Genomic DNA, 12700 nt, shown 5'->3' with positions numbered 1-12700 from the left:
ATAATAATAATAATAATAATAATAATAATAATAATAGAAGATGCTAGAAAGAGGTAGGGAGATCATGGCCAAAGAATGTGATTGTTTGCTAGGATTGGAATATGCAGGAATCATCCTTCTAACAGAGGCTTGGGTTTAAAAAACTGGTCTCTGTAAAAGGAGGGGGAACATAGAGAGTTATTGGTATTGTTATATTGTATTATGTTGTTATGTGTTTATGCTTATTATATTTTTATACGGTATCATATTAGATTGGGATTGATGGTGTGTGTGTGTGTGTGTGTGTATTATATAATAATAATAATAATAATAATAATAATAATAATATAATTTATTTGTATACCGCTTTTCCTACGATCAAAGCGGTTTACAGCATACATATGCATATACAACAACAAACAAAGTAACAAAAAAAACCCTCTGCTTCTCTCCCCTCAAGATGGAGGTCGGGGGGAGGGCTCTTCAACTTGGCAGGCGGAGGCCTGTTGTTTCTTGCCCGCTTCCCTCCCCTCAAGATGGAGGTCGGGGGGAGGGCTCTTCAACTTGGCAGGCGGAGGCCTGTTGTTTCTTGCCCGCTTCTCTCCCCTCAAGATGGAGGTCGGGGGGAGGGCTCTTCAACTTGGCAGGCGGAGGCCTGTTGTTTCTTGCCCGCTTCCCTCCCCTCAAGATGGAGGTCGGGGGGAGGGCTCTTCAACTTGGCAGGCGGAGGCCTGTTGTTTCTTGCCCGCTTCTCTCCCCTCAAGATGGAGGTCGGGGGGAGGGCTCTTCAACTTGGCAGGCGGAGGCCTGTTGTTTCTTGCCTGCTTCCCTCCCCTCAAGATGGAGGTCGGGGGGAGGGCTCTTCAACTTGGCAGGCGGAGGCCTGTTGTTTCTTGCCCGCTTCTCTCCCCTCAAGATGGAGGTCGGGGGGAGGGCTCTTCAACTTGGCAGGCGGAGGCCTGTTGTTTCTTGCCCGCTTCTCTCCCCTCAAGATGGAGGTCGGGGGGAGGGCTCTTCAACTTGGCAGGCGGAGGCCTGTTGTTTCTTGCCCGCTTCTCTCCCCTCAAGATGGAGGTCGGGGGGAGGGCTCTTCAACTTGGCAGGCGGAGGCCTGTTGTTTCTTGCCCGCTTCCCTCCCCTCAAGATGGAGGTCGGGGGGAGGGCTCTTCAACTTGGCAGGCGGAGGCCTGTTGTTTCTTGCCCGCTTCCCTCCCCTCAAGATGGAGGTCGGGGGGAGGGCTCTTCAACTTGGCAGGCAGAGGCTTGTTGTGTGGCTGAGTTCTATGGTCCAAGGCCAGAGGTGCAGTGGTTGAGAAAAGGCACATGAGAGCTTGTTTTTAGAAACGCTGCCAGAATCCCAGATGGAAGGATACTGCGTGGGAAAGGGCTATCTAATTAATTATCTTTATAGCCTAATGGGGTGGGGTTAATTGATATGGTTATAAAAGTGATATGTTTATACTTTCTTTCATTCCTGACAAAAAAGTAACTTTTATTAGTGGGCCCTCACCTTACGCGGGGATCCGTTCCGGATCCCGCCGTGTAAGGCAAATTCCGCCTATGCTCAAGCCCCATTGTTTCCAATGGGGCTCGTGCACGGCAGCGCGCGGGGCGCAACGGGTGCACACACCCATTCAATTGAATGGGACCCGCTGCCCCTTCCGCCCCGCGTGCACCTCTTGGCTTGAGCGCGTATGCTCAAGCCGCGTATGGCGCACCCACTTATGGTGCGGGCGCGCTGTACATGTATCTTCTTCAATGAAAGCTGTTCCTTTTTCAAAGTACAGTGGTGCCTCGGGTTACGAAATTGATTCGTTCCGCTGTCAATTTCGTAACCCGAAAGGCTTTCGCAAGCCGAATCCCCATAGGCGCTAATGGGGAAAAGCCGCTTTTTGGTGCGAAATCGCGCCGAAAAGCACCAAAAGTTTTTTCGTAACCCGAAAAAACTTTCTTAACCCGAAACAGTTTTTTTAAATTAATTTTTTTCGTATCATGAAAATTTCGTAAGCTGGGTAATTCGTATCCCGAGGTACCACTGTACTGCCTTTTCTGTTGCAAGAAGGGCTGCAATTAGGAGCCTGACAAATATCTCTCTCCCCTTCCATTCCCCCTGCTATCCCAAAAGGGCTGGAGAGCATACCAAACCAGCCACAGACCCTTTCCCTGCTCTTGTGTAATGCCAGGTCAGTCAAAAATACAACGCAGATAGTCCATGATCTCCTTCTGGACCAAGAGGCTGACCTGGCTTCTTTCACGGAGACCTGGCTGGGTGATGATAGCTCAGGCCTTACCAGCCGGGTTCTCCCTCAGTGAGCAGGTAAGGGGACGTCGCTTTGGTCCATAAAGACAATCTTGCCTTGAGCAGGATACCTATCCATAAGATGGACCACATCGAATGTGTTTGCCTCAGCTTAAAGACTAGTCACAATTGCTTAACAGACTCCCCCTAGCACAGCTGCTGCTGGAATTGCCTAGGCTTTTGGTCCTGGGCGACCGCAACATCTCCCTCGATGCCCCTCCTCAGCATGCGCAGGGATTGCCAGGGCCTAGATGCTGCTGCTTATTCTGCTGGTGCCCTTTGCGGGATAGGAAGGTATGCTCTGGGGGTTCAACGGACTCCCCTTCCTTCCCTCATTTCTTCCTTTGAGGAGACCGCAATGGAGCCCAAGGTGCAGAGCTGGACTCAGGAAGGAAAGGCAGGAAAGGAAGGATCTAATTTGGAAATATAGCTGCCCCTGTGTATCCTGTATGTTTGTTTGTGAGTGTGTGTGTTTGCCTCTGCTGTTTTTATGGCTGGGAATGGAGCTGAGGACTGAGGAGAGAATAAAGGGTCAGTTTTGGGCAAATTCAGAACTTCTGTGCATCAAAGAGTCCAGTGTGTTGAAACAACAAATAATTTTAATGAGAACACATAGAAATTCAGTGTTCAAGCCAGAACTGCCCTCCCTAATTAAAAGAATATATTGAAACCCCAACACCTAAAACTCCTCCCTCTTCCAAACCTAGCCCCCACCTCCAATTCCCACAGTCTAAGCCCCACAGGTAACAAGGCCCCCTTTGCCATTCCCACAAACTAGCCCTTTCTGTCAATACCTGCCCCCAACTTTCTCTAGCCAACATCCCCCACATTGCAAAAGCTATCACTGCCATAACTATTCTAGACAGCTCTAACAAATCCCAGCCCCCCATCTACCTAACCTATACCACGACCCACAATCCCCACCCAAATTTACAAACCAAAGTAACTATATTATTAGCAATTAAAACCTAAAAATAACAAAATACAACTTTAAAACACAAACAGACATATCGACAGACAAAGCTTACAAACAAAATCACAACGGCCTTTTCTTAACATCACTGGATTGAAAATATATTTTTTGTATTCATTATTGACAAAAATAATATTAGTTCACTATTGGGATTTGTGTGGCTTATCTCCTGTGTGGATTCTCTGATGTCTCACTAGGTCTGACTTCCAAGTAAAACATTTCCCACAATGCTGGCATTTGTATGGCTTCTCTCCTGTGTGGACTCTCTGGTGTGTCACTAGGTGTGACTTCCAAGAAAAACATTTCCCACAATGCTGACATTTGTATGGCTTCTCTCCTGTGTGGACTCTCTGATGTCTCACTAGGTCTGACTTCCAAGAAAAACATTTCCCACAATGCTGACATTTGTTTGGGTTCTCTCCTGTGTGGCAACTTGCATGTGCCAATAGGTATGACTTTGAAGAAAAACCTTTCCCACAATGCTGGCATTTGTTTGGGTTCTCTCCTGTGTGGCAACTTGCATGTGCCAATAGGTATGACTTTGAAGAAAAACCTTTCCCACAATGCTGGCATTTGTTTGGGTTCTCTCCTGTGTGGACTCTCTGATGTGCCAATAGGTATGACTTTGAAGAAAAACCTTTCCCACAATGCTGGCATTTGTTTGGGTTCTCTCCTGTGTGGAATCTCTGATGTGCCAATAGGTATGACTTTGAAGAAAAACCTTTCCCACAATGCTGGCATTTGTATGTCTTCTCTCCTGTGTGGACTTTCTGATGTTTCACTAGGTATGATTTCCAATCAAAACATTTCCCACAATGCTGGCATTTGTGTGGCTTCTCTCCAGTGTGGACTCTCTGATGTGTTATTAGGTTTGACCTCCAAGAAAAACATTTCCCACAACCTTGGCATTTATGTGGCTTTTCTCCTGTGTGGACTCTCTGATGTTTCACTAGGCTAGATTTCAATGAAAAACATTTCCCACAATGTTGGCATTTGTATGGCTTTTCTCCTGTGTGGACTCTCTGATGTGCCACTAGGTGTGACTTCTGAGGAAAACACTTCCCACAATGCTGGCATCTGTATGGCTTCTCTCCTGTGTGGACTCTCTGATGCTTGACAAGGATTGACTTGTAAGCAAAATTTTTCCCACAATGCTGACATTTATGTGACTTCTTCCTTGTGCGGATTCTCTCATGACTGACAAGTGATTCTGTAAACAAGGAAAATGACAGACAAGACAATCTCAGTGTTAAGAGAAGATGTTATCCCAAGATTTAGCCCCACGTTCACCCCTCCCTATTTTAGATTAGATTAATAAAGTTGGTGTGAGTGACCGAAGCATGACCCTGTTCTGGATGCCCCCAAATCCATATAATGATTGTATCTTTACTCATAGGAGCTACCAAAGAAGAGTTTGAGGGAACTTTGATGAGTGAATCAGTGGAAGCAGATAGTCAAAGGACTGTTGAAATAATATTCCATTAAACATGTGAAAAAATACTTTGATTGACAGGTGGATTCATGTCCTGTGAGACTGCCATAGAGTCCTGAGTCAGAGCCCAAGGCATGATGCAAGATAACTGCAGAAGTCACTTCATGCTGTTTGGCTCCAGGCGATAACTCACAACCATTATACAGCTCACATGCAGATTGGTGTGGATTGGATTGGAGTTGTGTGAGCAAGAGATGGTGAAGTTGATGAAAGTCAGAGTAGAGCTTGCAAATATTTGTATTATTTTGCAACTCAAGATAGAGAACCTCCAAGGATTTAAATGAAACCAATTGTGTTTCTGATTTATTTTTAAGTGAAAAGTGGTCAGTGCATTGCCAATATCTATGTCTGGATATTTGTTTCCATACTCTGCTATGTTATTCTTGAGCTGCATCTGGGAGTGTCACCCTCAGATTGCGCTGTATATTGGCTTGTGAACGCAATAGGAATTCAGAGCCAAGAAGGACCAAGAGCCGGTGTGCTAATCCTTTTTGTCTGAGATATTTCCACCAAGCACCCACTGTATTCAATTTGGTTTCAAACCATTCTCTCCCCCAGGAATCTTTCTAAAATGATATAAACCTTTCTGAACACTTGGTTTCTGACCCCAAGAAACAATCACAGAATAAATATCTGCCCTGACTGGCCGTTCTTCGACGTCAGTCCAATTAAAGACAGACAGTCTGTCGGTTTACATTGCTAAACACCTCACTACACTCACCAGCCCCACTTGCCATTAGAGTTACTGACTTCTCTCCCCTTTCTGGACCCTCAGCTATTGCAATCAAGATCCATCTAGGTAAAGTTTTACCATTAGCAAAGCCTCACACTTTTCACCCACCTTTGTTACTAGTTCTTGTGTGTGTGTGTGAACACCTATATCTGTATATGTGTGTATATTGCTTTCCCCCTAATAAAACATAAAAACCTATTTCAAATGCCTTTAGAGTTCTCTGTGCTTCCGGGCCTGGTATAGTTGAGCTGAATCCCAAGGTTACTTTTGCCCCAACCAAACTATATGTCTGCTTTCAGCTAAGTACCACATTCCCCTAAAAGCATAGCTCTTGCGGGTGTCCTTCCCAGACTCCAGCATTTTGGGTAACAAAGGGCCTCTGGAATCAACCATGGAGCTAAGCTCAAGTTGGAAAAGAAATATTAGAGGAAAAGCAGGTTTGTGCCCCCCTTTCCTCCCTTCATAGATATTACTCATAATTGCTTAATGGAACCCCTAAATATGTCTATAAACAAGGATTTGAGTCGATTCTCAGAAGTTCTCTCAAACCAGTTCTTAAAATCTGTCAGGTTCGTGGCTGCCTCCCAATCCCCAAGGCCCCTCTCCTTTGGTGTCTCTCCACCAATAGTGCCTCACTAAACTACAAATTCAAATATTCTACAGGATGTTGCTATCACAATTAAACTGCGCTTGAAAGGGATCTAGGACTCCAAATAGACCACAAGTTGAACATGGGCCAACAGTGTGATGCGGCAGCTAAAAAGGCCAATGTGATTCTAGGCTGCATCAATACAAGAATAGTTTCTAGATCAAGGGAAGTAATAGTGCCACTCTATTCTGCTTTGGTCAGGCCTCACTTGGAATAATCCTGTGTCTGGTTCTGGGCTCCACAATTCAGTTGGAACATGCGCAGAGGAGGGCAACCAAAATGGTGAAGGATCTGGAAACCATTAAGCCCTATGAGAAGCACCTTAGAGAGCTGGGTATGTTTACCCTTGAAAAAAGAAAGTTAAGAGTGGATATGATATCCATGTTTAAATATTGGAAAGGGTCATCGTATTGAGGATGGAGCAACCTTGCTATCTGCTACTACAGAAAAAGGAGACACCACAGTGGATGCAAGCCACATAGAAAGAGGTTCCACCTAAACATTAGGAGGAAGCTTGGGACAGTAAGAGCTCTTCCACAGTGGAATATACTCCCATAGAGTTTGGTGGAGTCCTCTTCTTTGGAGGTCTTTAAACAGAGGCTGGATGGTGCTTGGAATGTATATTCCTGCATGGCAGAACAGGGTTGAACTGGATGGCCCTTGCGATCTATTCCAACTCTATGATTCTATAATGCTGGTGGATTCCGGTTCCTTACCCACAGAGGCCACATTCTGATAATTCTCCATCATTATATAATTATACATAAGCCTCTGCTTCTTTGTCAACAGTTTCCATTCGTCATCGGTGAAATATACTGCCACATCCGCAAAGGTCACCTGCAACAGAAAATAGCCCTCATCCACAGAGAGACTAAGCAAAAGGGGAGGAAAGCACATGGTGCATCCAAATATTTATTTCATCACTTCAGAATACAGTCCAGGAAATAAACTTTAAATGCTGTCCTCAAGAAAAAAGCTACTACCTTTGAGATCCAGTTCGTCTTGAATCCTTTCAATATAATATACAATATAATTTAGGCCATGGCTGGGATACTGAGGATGGATTAGGATACTGACTATCCCAACAGTTACAGTACATTTAGCCACCAAAGAATTATGGTGCATCTAGCCATTTCTTGCCAAATTTTAGAACAAAATGTCATTATTAAAAAACATTTCTGGGAAGCAATCTGGACTTTAGGTCCACTGGGCCCACCCCATATTTAGATCCAGAGATGTTCTCCCACATCCCCCAACTTTTCACAGATTGGAAAAGCAAGACACATGTGGACAAGTAATCCAGAAGGCGGTGGAGATGGCCAAAGTTATTTATGAGGAAGATCACACAAGCTAGGAAGGGCACAGCAGTTTTCTTTTGCTTCAGCTTCCTGGGAAGGGCAATACCCTGCTTCCTTCTTTCCTCTTCTCTTCCCACTTCTGAGTTGATGGGGGGGGGGGGGGGGGCAAACTCAATTGCACTCAGGAACTGAAGTGAGCTGAGAAGGGGGAAAGTGGGAGGATAAGAGAGCAACCGGGACATTTTTAAAAGCCCCTGAAGAAGTGGGTTGACAGAGGATTAACCAGGACTGTCTCTGCTAAATTGGAAGAGTATGTTCTCCTCCTGCTTTCAAGAGCTGGCCCAGCAGTGACACAGATGAAAGTAATAGTCAAGAACCTCAACTCACCAAAGCGTTCTTGTATCTCTGCATCCTCTTTCTGTTGGAGCCCAACTCCCTCCGCTTGGCCTCTGTGTTCGCCATCAGGTGGGCAGGGGTCCTGGTGGTCTTGCACTTGGTGTCCCAAAGCTGTGTCCAAGGGGGCCGAGATGAAGTTCCTGCGAAAAGAGACCAGAGATTCAAAAAAGGACGCAAATTGGATCTCCTATAAAGAATTAATCCAAATAGATAGAACTGATTATAGAGTAAAGACACGAGAAGATCCTAATGATCAGGGTTATGATCTTTCATGGTTCTTTGACAGACAATTCAGAAAGCTCTTCCTAACGGATAAAAAACAATACTTTATTGGCAACTCAGACACTGATCTAGAACAGGAAATAATGTTGACTAAAGAGAACAGCATCCTGCTTGTGAGATATACAAGTGACATATGCCTCCTTTGGGCCGATGCAGAGGTGGGTATCCCCTTCCTCCCTGTGCTTCAAACAAAGCCCCCTGGACCTAGCATAGATTCACTGCAGCTCCCCTACACAACAGATACTCCATGACTTATTAGAGTGGTGAAGGATGAGGGGATGGGGAACTGGAGAGGGCCCTGGTTATGTCCCTGTAGCTAGATGTGAAATGAGTGCATCATAAATAAATAAATAAAACATCTGCTGAAACCTCCAGAGTTATCCAGTGCTTTTCCCCATCATCAGCCCCTTTCCCAAGAAGGCTGCATCCACACTGCAGAAATAAGACACTTTGACTTTTGGGCTTTTACTTTTCGGACACTTAACCCTCTCTGCCAGAGAGCTCTGGTGCCACAACGAACTACAAATCCCAGGATTCCATAGGATTGAAACAGAAGAGTTAACACATTTTAGAACTGGATTATTTCTGCAGTGCAGATACAGCCTGAGTTGGTTGTAAAAGGGCAGAAGCACCAAATAACGGTTTTCCTTTAAAAAAAAAAGCAATCTGCTTATCTGTCTAATTATGTTGTTCTTGTTTGTTTCTATGTTTATTTGGTCATATGAAATGGTCTGGTCTGTCAGCTTCCTTCTTGCCTGAAAATCTCTTAATAAGGAAACTGAGGAGACTTTTAAAACCTCCCAAAGGAGCTATAATAACAAGGCTTCTATTAAAACTATCCTTTCCATTTCTGATCCCTTTTAAAACCCATGTTCCCCAGTAGAAGCAGAGCTGTGTAAGAAAACCCTCTCACAAAAGACACACAAAAGACACACAAAGGGACACACTTCCTTCCTTTTGGCCCAAGGAGCCTGGTCTCCTCAGGGAGGGAAAGAGGAGCCTCTCGGTTCAACTGAAGAGGCCTCAGAGAAGTTTCTGCAACATTATTCCCACAGTCACAAGCAGCACAAAATGGCCGCTAGAATACAAAATCGCTGCCTCTGCCTCAGCGTTTGGCAGTTGGAGGCCTTCAGGGAACCCAAAATGGAGGATGAAAGGGCTCCAAAGTCAGATGGGATCCCAAAGAGGATTTCCAAACCTTAACAACACAGAAAGGTTTTCCTGATGCTTCTATTGAAAGTAGACACCTGACCCCCCCTCCCTCATTACAATCAATAGTGAAAAATATTGATATTTTCTCCCATTCAAACCACTCTCTTCAACACCTTGGCAGCACAGAATCAAAATAAAATGAGCAGATCAATATCTATGGGACTGACAAGAGTAGATTGGGTCCCTACTACAGCCCTACTACAGAGTCCTAACCGTTGAGGAACAACCTTGAGCAACTGCAGAACTGTGAGAGATACGGTTCCAGCTGCAGGACTGTTGGAGACTGCAGTTCCCAGAATGAGATGCATCTCTTTTGGTACAATTTATGTACAAGAGCTGATTGAAGGGAAATAAATTGAAGGCTCTAGTGTTGACTGTTAAAATATACACTAAATGAAGTCATGGGAATATTAAGAATGTACATGCAAATATCTAGTCATCTATAACACTGCCTTGAAAGCTTATAACTGTTGGGATCCTATGGATCAAGTTGCTCTTTCTTTGGTCCCAGGGAGACTGCCTTGTCCTGAGTCCTGGAGGATGCCAAGGCTCCCCTGGAGCAGGAGAGAGGGCTCCATAGGGGTCTGAGGGATGATCTGGCGGGGGATGCTGAGAACTGCAGTCCAACAATCTCTGCAGGGCCTTGCTTTGCCTACTCCTCCTGAACCAAACCGAAAGAGGAAATCTTGCTGGAGGACTTTGTGGAGCAGGAAAGGTGTTTTCAGGGGGAAGCAGAGAAGGCAGATTATATGCAGGGAGGTCCTTGAGGGCAGGCTGAGCAGAGGTCCTCCTTTCCCAGGACATGTCCTACATTTCAGCCTTCTGTCCAGGAGGTATTCCAAAAGGTCATCCATTTTGAGCATGACCAAGAAGCATGAATGTACATTTCTCTCTGTGTTTTTAGCTTTTACTTGGTCATGCCTTCCATTTTCCTTGAATGTCTTCCACTTTGCAGTGCCTTGTCCTCCTTTGTGGGGAGGACATCTGGTCACCTCCTTGAGGGTCTCTCCCCCCGATAGAGCCATGGGTCCTGAGGGACGGCCAGCCGTGAGTCTCCAGGGCTAGTTTAGGGTCAGGAGAAGGGAGGGAGAGGCTGTGAAGACAAAACCTGCAAAGCAGCTGCTCCAACCACTGAGCTATACTCCCTTCCCAATGGGTGCAGGAGTACAAAGTGGCTGCTGGCATTTTGTCTTCTGAATCCCTCCTGAATTGTGTCCTCTCCTGTGGCACAGCCCCACTCCTGCCCCACCACAGTCTTACGGAGAGGGCCCAGTTCAAGGGGGAGATGAGTGTGACTGTTCACACCTTTTGTCAAAATGTTAAAGAAAGCTTTTTCTCTGCTTTGGTTTTCTGACAAAACACCAAATGTCAAGCCTTTCCCACCTTGGCAGGGGATGGGGCCAAATCAGTGGGATCCCTAGGGTTGGTGTCACCCCCATTGACCCCCTCCTCCTCCCATTTCACACCAAACAGAATCCTTAGTATTGCTTTTCCCCCCCACTAATGTTATTTGCAAATCCTAATTCCCATATTCCACTGAATGTAATGCTAAGAGTTGTGACATCAACAAACAGCAAAATTAAAATGATACCTTCAAATTACAATATCACAGGCGCAACCTAAATGTATTTACATATACCTAGTGAAGATTTGGTGAAAATCAGATGTTTCAAAAGAAAAATTAAAAAGGTTAATTTTTTTAAAGTTCACTTAAAATACAGTGGGTCCTCGCCTTACGTGTGGGATCCATTCCGGATCCCTCCGCGTAAGGCGAATTCCGCCTATGCTCGAGCCCCATTGGAAACAATGGGGCTCGTGCGCGGCGGCGCAGCAGCGCAGACGCACATGGGGCACAACGGGCGTGCGCTCCCATTCAATTGAATGGGACGCGCCACCCCTTCCGCCCCGCGTGCGCCGGCGGCTTTGAGCGCCTATGCTCAAACCTGCCTATAAAAAGGCAGCGTATGACGAGGACCCACTGTAATTAAGATTAAAATTTAGAAATGTTGTTCTTCCAGGTAGCAGAGCCCATCTCCTCCATGACCTCCTTCTTGATCAGAGGAGGGGGATGAAGGGAAGACCGTGGCCACCATTACTTGGGGGGGGGTACCTTCATGCTACGGACCAAGACCCCTCCTGGGAAGAAAGCATCCTTTGAGGCCCTTCTTCCTTCCTCCCATGGCCCCCTTTCCCTCCTCCTCTCTCTCCTTCCTGACCCCCCACTAGGCCTGCCCCCCACAACCGCCATTCCTCTCCTGGAAATGGGAACTGGGGGCTCTTCTTCTCTCCCTCCAAACTCCAGGCCCAAGCCTTTCCCTGCCTCCCTCTTGCCCTTCGGAGGACGGAGCGGAGGACTGGAGTCCTTCCGGGGGAGGGGGGAACTAAATCATGCAGACCCCCTGCTCCTCTCCTCAGGACCCTTCACTAAGAACATCCATTAAAAAGCATTAAAGGAGCATAGAGGTGGAATAGACCACATGACAAATGGCAATGGAGGGCAGAACTAGTCCTCTGAGTCCCAGCCATAGTAACTCCTGGTAGTAAATAGTCCAGGGGCTGAGGGGGTCTCCTTTCTCAAAGTGGGGGGTAAGGACCGGTTCCCATGGGACTGTGGGCCCCATGACCTCTGAGCAAATCTATGGGATACACTGCGTCCAAGAGCATTGGAGGAGTCTCTGGCTGGATGGCCATCTCTTCAGAGGACTTGGAGGGCAGAATGGGGCTGAATGGATGGCCCTTGGGGCTCCCTTCCAGCCCTAGGAGCCTATGAAGCCTACCTTACAAGGGAGTTAATCACAAGACAGTTACTACACAAGAATGGCCACCTTTAAGCAGCTTCCAATAAATATATCTATAGAATACAATAACATCTTTCATTATATCCCAAACCCTTCCTAACACTCCCATCCAAAAGAAAATGCCATTAAATTATTGGATGTTTGTGAAGAATAATAATAAGGCTTGTATTAAAACTATCCTCCCCATTTCTGATCCCTTCTAAAACCCATGTTCCCCAGAAGGAGCAGAGCTGTGTAATACGAAAACCCCCTCAGAAAAGAGACACAAAAGACACACAAAGAGACACACTTCCTTCCTTTTGGCCCAAGGAGCCTGGCCTCCTTCTAACTCTGGAGCCTCAGGAGACAAAGAGAAGCCTCTGTTCAACTGAGGAACCAGAGAAGGTTCTGGAACATTATTCCCCAGAGTCACAAGCAGCACAAAATGGCTGCCAGAACACAAAATGGCTGCCTCTGCCTGAGTGCTTGGCAGTTGATATTTGAGGCCCTCAGGGAGAGAGAGAGAGAGACTGAGGGGAAGAGTGGAAGGGGTTCCTGGAGGGAGGGTCTTTGGGAGATATAGGGCCTTCCTGAGATATTCGGTGTTCGC

At 46.2% G+C, this 12700-nt stretch overlaps 1 protein-coding gene across 1 annotated transcript; it reads right to left on the bottom strand.

Moving 5' to 3' along the window:
* Nucleotides 1–3394: 3394 nt before the first annotated feature.
* On the bottom strand, nt 3395–5802 carry LOC149282445 (uncharacterized). The gene is made up of 2 exons (XM_089498155.1): nt 5784–5802; nt 3395–4461 (listed from the first exon to the last, which is right to left on the bottom strand). The coding sequence occupies exons 1-2, from the start codon at nt 5800–5802 to the stop codon at nt 3395–3397; spliced, it is 1086 nt and encodes a 361-aa protein (XP_089354281.1).
* Nucleotides 5803–12700: the final 6898 nt, after the last annotated feature.

The sequence above is a fragment of the Sceloporus occidentalis genome, unplaced genomic scaffold (assembly GCF_023333645.1).
Source record: "Sceloporus occidentalis isolate IW3139 unplaced genomic scaffold, rSceOcc1.0.p SCAF_114, whole genome shotgun sequence".
NCBI lineage: Eukaryota > Metazoa > Chordata > Lepidosauria > Squamata > Phrynosomatidae > Sceloporus > Sceloporus occidentalis.
This window is presented reverse-complemented; position numbering and strand designations above follow the sequence as displayed.